This window comes from Lathamus discolor, chromosome Z (genome assembly GCF_037157495.1).
Source record: "Lathamus discolor isolate bLatDis1 chromosome Z, bLatDis1.hap1, whole genome shotgun sequence".
NCBI lineage: Eukaryota > Metazoa > Chordata > Aves > Psittaciformes > Psittacidae > Lathamus > Lathamus discolor.
Genome location: NC_088909.1, coordinates 108,947,943 through 108,966,974, shown reverse-complemented (window position 1 = coordinate 108,966,974; position 19,032 = coordinate 108,947,943). Strand labels below are relative to the sequence as shown.

General features: G+C 39.9%; 1 protein-coding gene across 12 annotated transcripts in view; it reads right to left on the bottom strand.

Annotated features, from left to right (window-relative positions):
- The window catches only part of KATNAL2 (katanin catalytic subunit A1 like 2), a 36,661-nt gene that overhangs the window by 3,521 nt on the left and 14,108 nt on the right, over nt 1-19,032 (bottom strand). For 8 of the 12 annotated variants that reach the window (XM_065663362.1, XM_065663355.1, XM_065663356.1 and 5 more), the window contains 9 exons: nt 18,259-18,369; nt 17,703-17,801; nt 16,683-16,760; nt 14,428-14,526; nt 13,885-13,948; nt 12,058-12,176; nt 9,010-9,101; nt 6,869-6,979; nt 218-380 (listed from right to left, as the gene is read on the bottom strand). In XM_065663362.1, the coding sequence (XP_065519434.1) occupies nt 218-380; nt 6,869-6,979; nt 9,010-9,101; nt 12,058-12,176; nt 13,885-13,948; nt 14,428-14,526; nt 16,683-16,760; nt 17,703-17,801; nt 18,259-18,369 (936 nt within the window). The remainder of the gene's footprint in view (nt 1-217; nt 381-6,868; nt 6,980-9,009; nt 9,102-12,057; nt 12,177-13,884; nt 13,949-14,427; nt 14,527-16,682; nt 16,761-17,702; nt 17,802-18,258; nt 18,370-19,032) is intronic. The other 4 variants (XM_065663357.1, XM_065663358.1, XM_065663363.1 and 1 more) reach the window with 3 other exon arrangements.

Sequence of the window (19,032 nt, the reverse complement as noted above, 5' to 3'; positions counted from 1 at the left end):
GAAACCAATGATTTCCACGGGCAGGAACATGCCTGTGAAACACTAAGTGGTGTGCCTCACCCTTTGGCTGCAGCCTCAAACTGAGCTGACATCCTTCCCCCGTCTCCATATGTCACAGATGTGTAATTCCATCAGTGTGGATGATGAGTGTCACTCTTGCATATGGCTCCCACCCAGGAAGACCTGAAGCATCATCCCGGCTGCAGCGCTGTCTCACCTGGCCCAGCAAGCTGTAGTCCAGGTCTGTTCTCATCTCCACTCCTCCACTGTTGCTCAAAGGGGGCAGCCAGTGCTGGATCATCGCCTGCCGTGCCTCTTTGCTTGGGAGGTCAACCAAAATCCTCTTCTCCAGCCGCCGCAGCATGGCAGAATCCAGCTCCCTGCAAACAAAAGAGGAGGAGAATCGCCTCAGTGCATCTCATTATGGAGACATGGCTTTGGCAGCAAGCTCCTCGCTGCAGGGACCGACATTTTTCAACCCCACCTGCAACTGTGTCAGCCTAATCTGAGGAAATAAAAAGAAGGAAAGGGTTAATTATCCAGTGTATTCCTCTTCAGTCTATTAGTGAAGAGATGCTGGCTTGCAACAGGCTGAACAGTAACAAAGAGAAGTTTTAGTTATCTCTGGTACTCCTATGCAAGAAGACTAGTCAGTAACAACCTCTCCCTTTCTCCCTCTGCTATTAATTGTCTGTCTGGGGCACTGTCAGGACTAATTAATTGCTTAGTAGGTATAAAATACAGACTGAAGGTGTTGGATATGAGGCAGTGTTTATGACAGAATGAGACTTTGATCTGAGACTGTTCCTGCTGTATAGATTATAACTAATAAGCCAAAAGGAAAATATCCTTATAAAAAGGATGGACAGGCTGCATAAATGTGTCAGTGAGCCAAACCCCATGATGCTGTTAACATCAACACTGATACAGGTATTTTACAAAAAAAAAAAAAAAAATACAAAAGATTGGGACTACTCTTCATTTTTGATTGCTTGTGATGCATGAAGGAAGCTTGAAATAAAAATTAATGTTTTTCTTTTCTCAGTGTGTTTCATCACCATTTAGGAACAGTCCTTCTGGCCATTGTCCACAGATACCACCAAGTGTCAGGAGTCCAGGTACAGCTGGCATGCCAACTTCTCTCAGACACACATCCAAACAGTTCATTTTAATCTATTCCCCCATTCCCCCCCCCAAGTTATTTTCAGTTGTTTGCATCTAACAGTAACACAACCGAACAACTAAGTACAAATTCCTACTCCGGCTGATCCCTTGCCACTTGTGTAATGGGAATGGTCTACGAGTACTCCAGTCATCCATGCAATTTTCAACAAGAAATAGCTGTTAGTAAATATTTACTCAGTTATAAGTCTCCAGTGCCTTCCAGGAGCTGCTCCAAGCTATTACCTTCCAAGTGCTGTACCCATCTTTCTGTATTGGCCCTATTCAGTCACAGACTTGTTATTTCTGTTTAAAATACAATTCAGTCCTCACACCTGCTGAGAAACTCATCAAGGGGAAACTCACTCCAATGTGTCTTGTGCAGACAGAAAACCAGGAGCCCCAAGCACCATCTCCACCCTTGTTGGCAGAGCAGGAGCAACGAGGGAGGGTTGTGTCTGTAATCTGTGACTGCAGGTACACATAAATAAACCTGCCCCCACGTATCCCAGTTCCCTGGGTGAAATCTTTTTGTCAGCAAGGGCAATATTTAAGCAACACTTCTTGTATGAAACTCCTCTTTAATTTACAGGGAGCTCAAAGCCAGCTCAAGATGGATCTGTAGCACACCAACAGAACTTTATTTCTGTCACCTTTGGTGACTTGTCCTTATTTTTTAATAGGAAATATTTTCCACTGGCATAGCACATGATGAAGAAAACCAAAATGGGCTCCCAAATCTGCACATGGATGCCTGTGTTCCACAGACCTCAGCATGCCCAGCTCTCAGATCAGTGGGAGCAGAAACATTTTCTACTGTGAGGTGGTGAGGCACTGGAATGGGTTGCCCAAGGAAGTTGTGAATGCTCCATCCCTGGCGGTGTTCAAGGCCAGGTTGGACAGAGCCTTGGGTGAGATGTTTAGTGTGAGGTGTCCCTGCCCATGGCATGGGGGTTGGAATCTTAAGGTCCTTCCCAACCTTAACTATTTTATGATTCTATGATTCTAGACCTCTCCCTTTTCCCAAACCTCTTGGTTTGGGAAAGCTTGTTCCATGTGTGCTGAGCCAAAAGCAATGAAAGCAACAGTCAGAAAACCAGATCAATAGGAAGTCAGAGGACGACAGGCTCGAAACCTCAGAAGTAAATACTGTAATTAATGTAATTTGTTAATCAGTGGCTGTTGGTATACTGATATTGATGTTTTTTAAGATGTTTAAGATGCTATCCAGCATTCAGTGCAACATGTCTCACACAGGGTCCCACCCAGAACAAAGAGCCATGTTAGTCCCCACTCTCCTTAAAAATGTATTTTTCACCTCAACTTCTCAAAATTGCTTTACTTGTCTGGAAATAATTGCTCTCTGGCTGACCAATCCCTTGGCTTATTTATCCATATTATCATCCTCTGCATAAACAGGTAAAATTGCAACCTTTCTAGGTAACAGAGCAACTTCTGTGTATCAGTGGGCTTGGTGAGGATGCTCATGAAACTGTGATCTTGGGGGACACCCCAGGAGTGCTCTGAAGCTGCTTGTTGGCTATAGAGGAAAATAAAGACAGAATATTTTTATCTTAAGTGTTTAGGTTGTTGCTAAATTGTTTTGTTAGGAATCAAATGCAATGTTAAGGGACACTATCAAGAATATAATGATAAGCACTAAGCCAACCAAATTATTCTCTCAAACAATAGCCAACAGAAGTATTAAGAAATGCTCATGAAAAGATACCTATAAAAGCAGGTGACTTTATGGAGCTTTCCCAGACTGACATCAGGAGGCATCGTGCTACTTTATCACTCCCAAATTTCATGAAGATAAACAAGACAAACACCTATTTTCATTTCCAGAAAGAAAAAGCGTAACAAATGTCTTCGGCAGAAATTAAGACCTCAAGAACTCCAGAGATGAAACCCAAAATGGTAAGGAGAGCTGACTGGTCCATAATTACTCTCTGCTTAGTGTGACCATCACTGCAGTGCTCTAGACGAAAAGGCACCAGGAACAAGGGAACTTCTCATCCTTCCTACTTCCCACCCTCCTGTGCAAATGGCCTGAGCAGAATCCACATAAGCTGAGGGCTTGGTCTCACTCCATGTCTTAGGGCTCCTCTTAGGGCTTCCCCACACCATCCTCTGCTCTTGTTCCTCACTGTCCTCCACCACACACACCACGCACTGCTAAGAGTGAAGGAATGGGTTTGTTATCGTGTAATCATAGAATCATAGAATGATTTGGGTTGGAGGGTTTCACAGCCCACCTCCCCTTTTACCCATCTTGGCCATTTGCTCATAGCTCCAATGGGACTAGGCTCAGACAGAAACAAAGAGCCTATCAGCCTGCTCCAAAGCTTTACCCACCATGAAGGAGAAGGAGAATAAAGCAGCACTCCATGGAAGTTGAATTAAATGCACTAATACCTTAGGAAACGTTCACTGCATGGTTGAGGATCACTTTATTTCTTCGCTAATGAGGTCTTTATTTAATTACATTGAACCATTTCAACAAGTTATTTGTCAATAGAAAGTGCCTTGTTGATGAGTAGCAGGAAGTGGGACTGGGCAGCAAGCACTCGCTGATGGGGAAGATCAATAGCTGTAGCTTAAAGACAGAATAAAGAGCTTTGTTTAGGCTTCTTTTCATTCATCTAAAAGCAGCTTGGCACTAGTTTTTTCCATGATCAATAAATATCCAAGTTAAACAAATCTCTTGAAATCCAGCTTAATACCAAATGTTTGCAAGAACACAGGACTGTTCCGTGAAGCCACAATCTCAGACTGTGGCACTAGGGATTCTGAAACTTCGTTATGAAACATCCCTATGCATCTGAAGTCTGCATGTTACAGCAGGAGTGAATGTCACCTAATGTACATAAAAATAATCTGTAAGCATATAGCTGAGATCTTAAAAGGGGTTCAAACCCCACTCACCTCTCTGGCAGCAGATACTCCCAAATTCCTCAAGCTTTAAGCTTCAATGGCAATGTAAGATGCTCATGGCTTTCACTAGCTTTCCATCCTCTAAACACCCTTCTAAGCTTACACACAGCCACATCTTAAAGCATGTTCTCTGCAGTAGGGACATTTATGCCAGACAGCCTAGCTATTACACTCAGAGGTTAGGTCTGCTTAAGCGAGGGCAAAACCAAACCTGCTCACAAGCAACACTGTGAAAGTCCAAAGGAAATTCTAAGCTCTCAGGTCTAGAACTGTCAAAAGCCAGACCTGGCTTCTCACAGCATCTCAGCTGCCACCCTCGTACCAACATGGATTGCTTTCTGTGGAAACAGCAATCTTGTCATTTTGGATCTTTCTTTAAAAAAAAAAACCCTGTGTATTTTTGATGTTTCAAAGAAGCAGTTTTGCAGAATTTGGCACTTCAGAATTGAAAAAGGGTCCAAAATCAAATGTGTAAATCACTCCAAACTGTATTCTACAATTTCTGCACAACTTTCCAGAAAGAATTTACTGGTTGCAGAAGGCAGACACATGGCAACAACTCAAACACAGGAATATCTTTCCTCAGAAGCAGAAAGAGGTCAGCTCCATGCTTTCATTAACACATCTCCAAGATCCCTACATCCAGCATTAGCCACACGCTGACCTTCAGACCCTTTGCTGTCTCTGGACTCTTCTTCAGTGGGTTTCAAATACCCAACTTTTCCTTTCAAACCGATGTGCAGGAGTAGAAAGACATGAATCCTCTAAAGACATCTGATCCTTTTTAATACTGCCATGCTGCAGCATTACATGTGAAGCTTTGGTACTCACAGGATAATTTCAGAGACAACAGAAAAGTGCAAAGCACTGCTCAGAGTTTCTCTTTTTAAAGGGTAGTGATACTATAATAACATCAACATCTATAGTGTAAAAAAGCCCCATTTGAGTTATTAATGCATTAATTCTCTTTCAAACTTAAACAGCTACTATGTGTGTGAACAGTTGTTTTTCTGCATTTTGTTACACAGCTGGAACACAATTGAGTCAAATTCTGCTCAGTTCCTTTCATGTAGATACTGTAACACAAAATAGGGTGGATTTTGTACTGATTTAAATTCATGAGTTTGGCCAAGATATAAATCCCCCAAACTAATACACAGACTCTGCTAATACTGCTATAAAAGCCAGTGATGGGTTTGTATTCATGCTGTTGGGTTAGGGTAGGAGCCACCTAACTTGTATATCTAATTTCTACATAAATTTTAGGTGCCCATATAGCTATTCTCCAAGTTAAAGGGCCTGCGCAGGCCATAGAAAGTGGCAGACGAAAGCTTCTGGTTATGTTGCCACTTTGGCACTTGAATTTCAGCAAGTGGCTGTCAGAAGCACTGCTCTTTGGCTCTATGGGAAAATAAGATTTTATATAAGGAAGGAAAATGTAGACGGAAAGACAGGCTTGTAAAAGGAGGTAGACTGCTGTCTTCCCATGACGGAGAGAAACTCCAGCCTTTACATCAGAGAACTGTCTAATTCTCAACCGAGTTCTTAGGTGTTTATTTCAATTTGTCTAATTTTAACGAGGGATACTGAAGGGTTAACACGCTGCCTGTTTTTATGCAGCAACTGTGTCTCTGTGCCTAAAAGACCATTTCCCTTTGGCTTTCTTACATTCAGAAGAGAGAAATAATTAAAATTACCCTCCTGGTACTTAGATGAGGCCCCTGCTTTGATTCACAGCACCACAGAATGGTTTCATGGACTGGTAGCCCAGAGACAGGTGGAATCTTGGGGCAGGCAGAAACCCAGACTAGTTTAGACTAGAAAACTAACTTCAAAACCAAGCCTGTCATCAATGTGCTTCAATTCCCTGTACAGCTGTTGGCTTTTACTCTGGAAAATGATTAGTGAGCTACAAATCAGACTGTTAAAACTAGCTGTGCTTAACCAATAGCCATTGTTATTCCCATGTACTAACTGCAACCACTGGGGGCTGGACTAGAGGATGGGGGTTGGACTAGATCATCTCCAGAGATCCCTTCCAACCCTAACAATTCTGTAATTTGATGATGTTTTGTATGAAAGAGGATGATATTTTACAATAGTTCAAATGAACGATCAAGCCAGATAAACATGCTGGCTCTGGCAGTGGCCATGGCATATGAGCTGGCCGTTTTCTGCTGTCTGTTGGATTCCCATGAGCATCCACAGTTGTTACACTACAAATATTATCTCCCCACCTCATCTTCTCCTCTCTCTCTTGCCCTCAATACATGGCCCGCCCATTTTGAGTACAATGTGATGAAGTGCCATATTTCCAATCTTAAAACTTTCATTCTTTTATTCTAAAACGATGTTAAAGAAACTGGACCATTTTGTCCTTCAACTTTTCAAAGTCACATTTCACACAAATAAAATCCAACATTCCTACTTATGCAGTATCCTTCTAAGTACCAGATGTTTTAAGCACCTTACAGTTCGAGGCTGAAACCCTTCTTAACTTAAACATAGTAAATAACTTGCCTATAAAGTCAAATCCTCCATTTTAAATATTAGCAGCTGGTAAGACCAGCATATGTTGACTTTATTATGGATTATTCTCATGTGACACAAATAGAAAGAATTGTAGAGTTTAAAAGTAAAAGCTCCAAATTAATCTTTAAATGCTTTAACCAAATATCAAGGCTTTTTCTGCAGAAGTCTAAATAAAATCTTTATCTGTGCTTAGAAGCTCATGCAAATGTATTCAAAATGTACTCTTTGGATCTCTTACCATGGCAGATTGGAAGCTGCTAAAACAAATACAAGATCATCAGATTGGGCCAAGCCATCCATCTGCACCAGTAATTCTGTTTTCATCCGTCGACTTCCTTCATGTTCACCACTACCAAGATTCAGAGAAATATTATTTGCTCAGTGCATTAAAGTAATCATCTTTATTTATACAGTGTCATTCACAGCAACTGAGCCCTTGTCACAGTTTTGCCCCACTTCAAATCATGATTAAGCTCCATTAGCTAACATCTAAGCATTAAAAATCAAGCTTTCTAATGATTACTTAAATGGACTCTCTTCAGTCCATTAAAGTGAGGAGAATTCACTAGAATCCATAGAAAATATTTATTCTTTTATTCATATAAATCTATACACAACACTGACGGTTACTGGAAAACAGCTAAAGTTTGGTTGATCTATGTAAGAGAACATTTTTAATGTGATAGTTGCCATTAAATAACTAACACAGGGCAAGCATAGGGCAACTACTGGCATTTTTATGTGAGTTAATGCTAAATGGCCATAAGAAGATTTTGAATTCAGTATTCTGCAAAATGTTCTATCAAAAGCAAACAGAAAAAATATGCGATATTTAAATTAATTTAAAAATGGGGCAGAGACCACACGGAAAGGATCATTCCTCAAAAATAGAAGTGGACCTTAAGCAAAGTGATAAGAACTCTGGCCCTGATCCAGGTAACCAATTATGCAGGAAACCAGTTTGAACTCTTGGTCCCAGATCACAGAATCCCAGAATCCCAAGGGTTGGAAGGGACCTCAAAAGATCATCTAGTCCAACCCCCCTGCAAAAGCAGGGTAACCTAAAGTACATCACACAGGAACTTGTCCAGGCGGGCCTTGAATATGCCCAACGTAGGACACTCCACAACCCCCCTGGGCAACCTGTTCCAGTGTGGAGTTCTTGGGAATTCCAGGATCAAACCCAGAGAAAACATCAGAGTCTTACATCGTAAAAGCTACAACTCGGGTTTAATGGCTTACTTCTGCAAAAGCATAGACACATCAGTGCCAAGTCAGTATTTAATAAGGATGTGTAAAAAAACCTATATAATCTTAGACAAAAATCCTTACTAAAATACATAATCCAGTAATGTTTAAAAGTATTCATGAAGGAAAAATCTGGCCTATAATTAATAGCAATTAACTGACAATTATTACAAGTTGTACCTTTACAATATGCCATATTGTAAAGGTACAAATCTTTGTGAGTATATAATTTACAGTACATGAAATCCACTGTAATGGGCTTCTAATGGATATAACAGTATTTCTATATTTCTCTTGCTTCTTCCCCATCCTAAAGCTTTTCAATCTGTTTTTAACAATAAGCTGTCTATGCCCTGGATGACAATAATGACATCCTCCCATTCCTGCATCAGGAAGTCACAACAACGCCACCTAGTTTGTCCCATTAATGAAAATGTCATTCCACTGTGTACACCCATCCTACCCTGTTACACCTAAGCCTGTCCAGTGTCACAACATCATCTGCTTCTTACTCGCCTCAGACAAGTCATCTGTTGTTTCCTCCCCACATTTCCACTTCAAATCCCTCATCTTAAAACACAGGACCACTGGTTATACACTCTTTCACCTCCCTTGTTCTACCAGTCTCACTGGACCCATAGTCCCTTGCTAATCTCACATAACCTGTCTTTCACACTTGCGTTTCTACTGATCGCATCTATTGTGAATGGAGTAACCACTACATCTCGCTCTTTAAATCCCCACAGTATATGCAGTACTTCCATGAAGCAGTACTTCCAGAGCTGATTGACAGGCATTCTGACAGTAACACACTGTGAGGCTCTGACAGCTGACAACAGAACAAAAGAAAAACTGCTTAATAAAAAGTCAAGAAAATTAACCATTAGCACTCAAAGTAATTGTGATGTCAATAAAATCTAAAAGACGTGTCTTTCAGGGACACAGTCGTGCTCCTGCTGAAGTCTATAGAGTAGCCTCAGGCTCTAGTTTAGCTAAGATTTATCTCTAACAGGTACACTGGATGATTAAACATTGGTCAGCATCTGAACACACAAACAGAGTATTGAAAATACGCAGTAAAAGTGGGAAAAATATTCTCCTAAGGCCATAGTAAATAGTCATATCAGTTACCCAGAAGCAGTGCCTCTTTGACTCATAACTGACTCCAGCTCATCCAAGAAAATTGTGGAAGGAGCATGGTACCGGGCAAGCTCAAATAATACCTGTTTAGAGAGAAGAGTAAATGTGAAAGAGAAGATAAACTTACACAAAAAGGCATTAAGGGCCACTGGACAGAAGATAAATTTAACAGCACCCATTTTCTAAACTCCTAGGACAAAAAGGAGTATCTGCTGGGAAAAAGCTCTGGGTAGGCTGAGGGTCTCTGAGTCCTCTCAGATTCTCAAAGGTCTGTAAAGGAAGTATAAAGAACACAGCCCTATAATCCTATCTCTATATGTATATAGAGATAATAAATGCGCTCGTGGGACCTCACTTGGAGTATTGCGTACAGTTCTGGTGTCCTCAACATAAAAAGGACATGGAACCGTTGTAACAAGTCCAGAGGAGGCCATGAGGATGATCTGGAGCACCTCCCATACAAAGACAGGCTGAGAAAGTTGGGGCTGTTCAGCCTGGAGAAGAGAAGGCTGCGTGGGGACCTCACAGCAGCCTTCCAGTGTCTGAAGGGGACCTATAGGGATGCTGGAGAGGGACTCTTCATTAGGGACTGTAGTGATAGGACAAGGGGTAACAGGTTAAAACTTAAACAAAGCAAATTCAGGTTAGATATAAGGAAGAAGTTCTTTACTGTGAGGGTGGTGAGGCACTGGAATGGGTTGCCCAAGGAAGTTCTGAATGCTCCATCCCTGGCAGTGTTCAAGGCCAGGCTGGACAGAGCCTTGGGTGACATGCTTTAGTGTGAGGCGTCCCTGCCCATGACAGGGGGGATGGAACTAGATGATCTTAAGGCCCTTTCCAACCCTAACTGTTCTATGATTCTATAAATATTTCTGGATAAATCCTATCAGAGTATCCTGTGAATAATGGGATAGAAAATAATGACCAGAGAATTCTGGGAACCCCTCAATTGTTATGAGATTACACACATGTCTTTTGTTGTTGCTCCATTTGTGGTTTGTTATTGTTTTTTTTAAATACGGATTTGAGAGAAAAGAACACAAGTCATCTGAACCATAATGAAAGAAAATGGACTGGTTCTCTTGATAAGAATCAAGAGTTCTTTTGTTTTTCCTGGAGAAAGCAAACATAATCTTTAATCAAGATTACAAAATAGAGTATTAAGCTGATATAAAAAATCTAGGTCTGCCATTTGGAGAAAGAAGTTTCTTCTATATTTCTGGGGACAGGCTTGTATTAGAGGCAAGAGCATACTGTCAGTTCTTCAGAGAAGTATTCTTGGAATTTTTAAATGAATATCACTAACAATATATATTAATTCAGCACTTTCTAATCCGAACACTTTAAAAAAAAACCCCAAATTTAAAAAGATAATATGTATCTTCTACATGTTGGATATGAAGCACAGGGTTTAAATTATTTGCCCAGTCCCATGTAGTCTGTGACCAGTCTATGTTTTTATTACAAATCTGAAATATAAAATCACATCAATACAGCTGAGAACTGAGGAAAACAGGTCGACTGGTCATGCCTACAAATGACTACAAAAGCTCACTTATCCTTCACACAACTTCAGAAGACTCCTGCTCCAGCCTCATGTGATTTTAGGATATAAATTCACACAATATTTCTTTTACAGCTGTCCTGATCGACAATCTTAGTTCATTGTTGTACTCTGCCAAAAACTCAACTAAGGGTAAAATGCTACAAATTCGGTTATCACTGCAAACGCTGCAGCATGTTCACAAAAACCTTTTGGATGATGGTGTAAAAAAACAGACTGTCCCTTCCCTATTCCTGCCAGAAGGGAAACTTTTAGGAAACTACTGAGACAGATGTCAAGAGGATCAATAACATAGTAGGTTAATGTCAGAAGAAAAATGTGCTATTTTAAAGGACAAAGGACATATGAAGAGCAATTATGTTGCAGACATTGCCTAAAATTCAAGAGAGATTAACAATGCTTGCAATGCCATTTGCCAAGTGCAATCTGTTATGGCTATTCACTCTCAAGAGTTCTTTATCCATCCGAACTGCAGCCAACAAGATAAGCATAAGGGAAGGCAAAGAGCTTATGGATTTCTTACACCAGAATGAGGGACATTTATAACAGAGATGTTATGTTGGGCAAGGATGCTACACCTGAATCCCTGAATGTTTTTGTACCACAGTAGAGCCATGCATGCTAATTGCTAGGCTATATGCAAAAATACATCTGCCCATTTACCATCAAACTACCTTCTTTAAAATAACATCACACCTGCATTTGACTGTAAGATCTTTGTGACACAGGAGTTCTTTGCCAATTCTGTGCCCTAAGAACTAAGAACAGTAGTGAATTTGGGAATCTAAATAACATTTTCTAAGGAGCCTAAGAGCCAACCCTTGCAGAAAGGCTATGAAGTACTTTGAAATGGTCGCTAAGCAGACACTACTTTACTTAGGAGCTCTGCTTGCCTGTCTGTTATTCAGTGAGTCAAGAATAGAATCATAGAATCACAGAACAGTTAGGGTTGGAAAGGACCTTAAGATCATCTAGCTCCAACCCCCCTGCCATGGCCAGGAGCACCTCACACTAAACCATGTTACCCAAGGCCCTGTCCAACCTAGCCTAGAACACCGCCAGGGATGGAGCATTCACAACTTCCTTGGGCAACCCATTCCAGTGCCCCACCGCCCTTACAGTAAAGAACTTCTACTTTATATCCAATCTAAACTTCCCCTGTTTAAGTTTTAACCCATTACCCTTGTCCTATCACTACAGTCCCTAGTGAAGAGTTCCTCTCCAGCATCCTTGCTGCCTTCATCAGCTTCATCTTACACTACAGAACTAGAATTCCACAGCAAGAATCCATTGTGAGACACCTACAGAAGTGATGTTATTCCCATTTGAAGAACAAGATACATGTGCTGTTCAATACAGGAGAGATCACGAGTATCAGATGAATACTCCACTGTCCAGTTCTGTGATAAAGTCCAGTTCTTTAAGTGGGAACCTGATGTTCGGTAAAGTACAATAAATGACAGAATAATTCTTACCCGGACAAGTTTTTCTGAGTCACCCCTCCATTTGCTGACAATGGTGGATGCTGATATGTTGAAAAAAGTTGTATTGCATTCTGTGGCAACAGCCTTAGCAAGCAAAGTTTTCCCAGTACCTGCAAACAACAGTGTTGAAGAAAGTCTCTAAAGATTTGTTTAGACTCTAAAGACTGTTGATTCAGTCTCTAAAGAAATACAATGCATATGTTTGAATAATTCCCCTCATTATACTACCAGTCAGATAGAAACAGTAAAATAGAAGTCTTAGAAACATAGAATGATGTGGGTTGGAAGGGAGCTTTGAAGGTCATCTAGTCCAATCCCCCCTAAGATGATCATGAACATCTTCAACTAGATCAGGTTGTTCAGAGCCCCATCCAAGCTGACAGAATCACAGAATCACAGAATCCCAGGGGTTGGAAGGGACCTCAAAAGATCATCTAGTCCAACCCCCCTGCAAGAGCAGGGTAACCTACAGTACATCACACAGGAACTTGTCCAGGCGGGCCTTGAATATCTCCAGTGTAGGAGACTCCACAACCCCCCTGGGCAACCTGTTCCAGTGCTCCGTCACTCTTACAGTAAAGAAGTTCTTCCTGATGTTAACGTGGAACTTCCTATGCTCAAGTTTACACCCATTGCCCCTTGTCCTATCACTGGATATCACTGAAAAAAGCCTAGCTCCATCATCCTGACACCCACCCTTTACATATTTGTAAACATTGATGAGGTCACCCCTCAGTCTCCTCTTCTCCAAGCTAAAGAGACCCAGCTCCCTCAGCCTCTCCTCATAAGGGAGATGACCTTCATTGTTTCCAGGGATAGGGCACCACCTCATCTCTACCACCTGTGTAAGTGTTTCAGAGTCATTCACTAGTCTGAATCTCCCTTCTTTTAGTTTAAAATCATTACCTTTTGTGCTATCATACAGATTCTACAAAAAGCCTCTGTCCCTATCCTTATTGTAAGAATCCTTTAAGTAGTGAAAGGCTGGAATAATGTCTCCCCAGAGCCTTCTCTTCTCCAGGCTGAACAAGCCCAGCTCTCAGCCTGTGCTCACAGCAGAGGTGCTCCAGCACCCAGATCATTCTGTGGGCCTTCTAGGTTTGCCTGGAGAAGCTCAGGTAATACAGTGCTAGAAATGCATTCCTCAAATTCTGAAGTACTACATGCTGAAATGGCTTCATGCCTTTGCTGGCAAGTACATCTAAAGATTCACAGGAACAAATGGAGTTTACTGCAGTGACAGTCTTTGCAACCTGGCTCTGGAGGTACTTGTGCACTCTGTCTTTTTCCAGTCATACTCATGGTGATAATGCTTGTGTCAGAGTGGAGCACAAAGAGCAGTGAAACTGTGCTGACATGAACAACACTCAGCTAGCACAGCAGAGAGAAAGGCTTTCACCCCATTTCTAAAACAACCCAGAAACACAAAAGAAAGAAAGGAAGGACAAAGGACACCTCCTTAAGGAGGTGAGTCCAGATTTATTCACATTTCATAAGATCAGGTCAAGCCAAACTTGATTAATATGGTCCAAGCTGAGTGCAAACAGAGATATGAGTTCTCCCTCCTCTGAACGGTTAGTGTAAGTACTGGTTTTGGAAGATTCAGGTGTAGAAATGATCAAGGGTTGTGAGAAAGGAAAATGGACAGGTTTGAGTGTCAGAGATAGACATAATCATCCAACACTATCTCCTTTTATTTCACATTAGAGAACATGTTCTTCATTAACACATTTGATCTAATTAGCATCAATGATTTATCCATGGGACAAAACCAGAAGCAGTGATAAACGAACAGATAGGGTATAAAGCTCTCCATACCTGGTGGTCCATACAGCAATAATCCTTTCCAAGGAGACAGAATGCCAGTAAACAGCTGTGGGTACTGTGGAAACAGAAAAGTAATTAAGGATTAAAAATGTATCAATTATAAAAAATGCAAGGGACTCTAACCCCTATCTCCACTGTTCAGGAAATGTAAGAAATTTGAAGAGAGGGGGATAAAACCCTCCAAACCAATCTGTGTTTGCTATTTGAAATGTGGTTTAAGTGAATTCTTCAAATGCAATTAGTTTGACATTCTCAAGTCATTTTCTATTGAATTAGTACAGGCCAAATCCAGCACCTCTTGCATTACCAGAGGTGCCAAAAACCAACACCCAATACTAATAATTCTAATACTGAAAGGCCATTTTCCTGTAGGAGAACGGGTATGCCATTGTCAGATGAAACAGGAACAGAAACAGTTTTAACATAACTGCTTACAAAAGCATAGAAATAGAGAACCCTAAAACACCACTGTAATTACAAGGAAAATGCTAATGAGCCAAACAGTGGTTTTCTCAAAACTATTTAGCTCCTTACCCTTATGGGATAAACAACTGCTTCCTTGACTAGTCTTTTAGCCGCATCCAGCCCAATAATATCATCCCACTTCACGTTTGGATTATGGAGATAAATGTCCTGCAACATACACCACATCCTGTTAGTAAAATTTCTTCTGCATCTGGATAATAATTTCTGGCAAAGTAAAAGAATTGACTCAGCTATTAAGAGAGCTATTAAGTGATAGAAACTGTATTATTTAACCTTATGTCCTAGGGACCTCCCAAAAGGAAAGCATACACAGCAATCATTTCTACAGAACTGCTACATTGTGCCTTGTTTCCCCAGAAGCCCCTAGTTTCCCTAAGAGCATGTATACTGCTAAATGTATATGCTGAGGAGATCTGTTTCTCAGATCTGTTTTCTGATAGTTGCTTTTAGTAACCGACCAACACATGAAGAGCTACCATGACATGAACCTTCACCAACCCTATCATTTTGTCTCTTATGCTGGCAAGTATTGAATGTTTAAAAAGAAGCGTAAGCAACAGGAGTGACATGTTGGTTCATATTTACATTCACCAAAATCTGCAACCAAAGGACTTTGATAATTAAAATTACATCATAGTCTTTGAATTCAAACACCCTCTTACCTCTGTTTTGACGTTACTCTGTAGTAATGAGTTCCACAGTTTAATCATGTGCAATATGAAAATACTTTTGTTTAGTTTAAACTTGACACTCAGTAACTTTACAGCCGCACCTATTGCTTATATTATTACTTATAAGGAACAGTGAAAAACTGCTATTTACTCACACTACAAAAGACTTTATATGTTGCAGAAAAAGCTGTGAGAAACTCTAACAGAAGGAAAATATTCCCCTAAGCATCTATCAAAAGATAGTCGGTAATTAGTCTATGCCCTGAAGCACTCACTAAATTAATTTCATTTAATTCATCAAACTTTCCAAATCTTCTATGAATCTTTACATTTGCCTTAGCAATATTTTGTGGCTTTGAGTTCCAGAGACTAATTGTTCTGCACAGAATATCCTATCCTCAGTACAAATACTTTGGATAAATTCTGCTCTCCAGTGAAAACAGGCAGTCCCCAGAGACTGAAGAAAAATTATGTGCTTATATCCAAGGGGAAAATATGATTTAATACAATTAGGGAAAATATTTATATAGATTACACTTTCCCTTTTTATTAACAGCAAATTAAGATGAATCAAATTTCTGCTACTAAGTAGAGACTTCAATAACTGTTTCCAAATGAAATTAGATTGTATTGTAAAATAGATACCATGTGCTATTTATTTTTATTGATTTACACAGTGTTGATTACCATAGCAACTAGGAACATATTAGCGCAGTTTATAAAACATACCATAATGAAGTTTTAAAACAGTTTACAAAACATACCATAATGAAGGTTTAAAACAAGCCTATTGCTTTTTTCTAAGGTAGCAACAAGAACAACATTCTTCTAAAGGTATATCATTAATTAAATTACATTTAATTAAATTTAATGTAATGAGAATTGAATTGAAATTAATGAGAATTTTCTTACTTTAAGGTTGGAAATTTCTTAACAGGTCAATTCTACTAAAGTGCAAATGCAAAACTTGCAGACCAAGAATTTCAGCCATACATAGCTATAAAAATCAGTCAGCAAAAGTTTTACAGATGGTACGTGTGAGCAAAAGCTAATACCATTTCTGATGCTTATAGAAAGTAAGAGTCCTAACACTATCAGATATTGTGATACTCCAAAGACAAATGCCTTTTGGGTTTTGGAAAGTGATGCATGCAAAACATTTACCTGCTTCATAGCCACTGATTCCCAGTAGCCCAGGCCCTGTTTGCTGGACTGCGCCTCAACTCATGAGGAAATGAAACGAGGCTGACAATATTGGAATTCCTTCCAGGTACATTAAATAATAGTTGATATTAGCTACTATATTTAAATATCTCTTTTCAGTGTTGTATACAGCAGTATACAACAGCAGTAAGAACAAACGGAAAAGCTGTGACAGTCTCATGGGTACAGCATGATTAGATTACACGTTTCCCATTAGAAGGGAATGGTCTTAATTACTTCCTCCCATTGTGAATCAGAAAGAAACATCATTATGTAAAGAAACAACCTGTTGGGAGTTGCATGATAAGAAAATATCCTGCACATTCAAGAATAAGCACTATCAGTGACAGTAGAAAGAAACAAACAGAATTCTCAGATGACAAAGATAACCACGATCTGTATAAAACCAAAATGAAGATCCAATCTTACTTTGCTTACAACTGTTGCAAGTTCTCTCATCTCACCAGTCATACCAATAAAAGCACTAAGGGGTTTTAATAATCGTTCCTAAAAAGAAGACAAATGTAAGTTCTTGTCAGACTTCTGTTGTTTTAAAATAGATAAACTATGAAATAGCTTCAAAAAAAGCTGATACATCATAATATCTACTTTGAAAGCTGTGAAAATATGGACAACAAGATTTTGAAGTAAGCCATATTTGCAGTAACTCTTCTCATCTGAAAGAATCTAATCCTGAAGTAACATTAAAATGAGCAGCTCTCTTACTGCACACACAGTCTTAAACATGCCCTACATACATTAAGACGAGTGAAAAATGTCACGAGGGGTCACTGCATAATCACATTCTATGTACTGACAGTCTGCAGACTGCCACCACCTAAGTCCACCTAAGGACACACCTTGTCCACCTAAGGACAGGTTAAAACTTAAACAGGGGAAGTTTAGATTGGATATAAGGAGGAAATTCTTTCCTGTTAGGGTGGTGAGACACTGGAATTGGTTGCCCAGGGAGGCTGTGAGTGCTCCATCCCTGACAGTGTTCAAGGCCACGTTGGATGAAGCCTTGGGTGGGATGGTTTAGTGTGAGGTGTCCCTGCCTATGGCAGGGGGGTTGGAACCAGATGACCTTGAGGTCCTTTCCAACCCTAACTATTCTATGATTCTATGATTCTATATGGCTTGTGTCAAGCAGTTATCACTGAAAATTTCTCTAAACCACCCAAACTCTGTTCTTATCTCAGCCAGGGTGGACACTAAATAACATACTGAATTCAAAGGAACCAGTATTTCATAGAATCATAGAATCATTTCACCCTCAGAAGTTCTGCAGGTTTCTGCAGTATGTTTTTGGGATGAATCCTAAGGCATCATTTGTATTTGTTGCCTTCTTTCATGTTCGGTGGAAACACTGTTGTGGTATTTTATTTTGCTCCTTGTTATGTAAAACTGATGCTCATATTCATTGGAAATATGAACAGAAACACTCACTGATGGATCCAGATCACAGTTAAGGCTGTTCAAGACTATTCCATTTGATGATACTTTGACAGCATCTTGAATCATCCCACGGAAGTCAATTACCTGGCCCTAAAGGAGAAAATAATGTTGTGATAGGCTCTACAATTATGGTAACTATGCTGTTAAAACTGCACTGGTCTAAATTTTGCTTGCCATTACTTTATATATGGTTTTAAATATGGAAAAAACTGCCCCTGGAATCGACGGTAGCAAGGGGAAAAAGAACACACATCTCAGTCATACGACCATTTAAGTGCTGAGCATCTCATTCAGGAATTTGAAATATATCTTCAATTTTAGCTATTACTACTGGGTGTTAAAACCAGAAATATTCCTCCTCCTTGATTATGTTTGAAATACTATTTAATGCAAAGAATTAATGCCCAAATAATAAAATTCACCCTTTGGCTAATTATATATGAAAATTTTATATAAAATTAGCTACAAAAAGCTGGTATTTAATACTTGTGAAAAACTTTAAGATACGTTTCTTTCTACAAACATATTTCTATAATAAATCACATACTAGGTTTCCACCAACCCTTCTTGTGTGAGTGCCATCTCCTCCGCTTTTGCTGATTGCTGAGACGTTTAAGCCAAAGTCAGATTGTTCCACAGTAACTGCACTGTCATTATTCTAGAGAAAAATAAATTTTAAAGCAGATGTGTTACCAAGTAGATGAGTTGCAGCTATTCCATTATGAGAATTATCTCATCTCTTCATATATGCCCAGGCAAACCATATCATTACATGGAAACTGCAAGAGTAATCCCGTATTTGTCAGACAAACACCATTGTGCATTTAGTTAGACTTCATCTAACTGGTGACTGCAGTGGTGAAAACAGTGTCTCTGGAGCTCAGCATTCAAGCTATTTCATGCATGGAGCTCCCAGTTTAAGTTGCAGGTATCTGCATTTTACACAGCTATGAGAAGAAACACAGTGGAAACGACATCCATATATAAGGCACAGCACGTCAACTCAGAAATGAAGAGGTTTTTCAGATTCTAAGTTATTTGGACATACACTTCACAGCAGCTATTGCTGTAAAATCAAAAATCTAATGCTTGTTTTTTTAATTTTATTTTTGAAGGGTGAGAACTGGTCAGAGATGAGGTGCTCTCTATGAAGGAATATAGACAAGGACTTGAAAAAAACCCAGAGGTTGTCCTTCACCTACTTCCTCAAAAGCTGTAACAGACATGGTGCTCGCCCACCAACCTGCTGTTCCTGCTCCATCCTCTGTAAGGGATGATAATAAAGTAGTTTTGACACAATCTTACCAAAATGAAACTCACA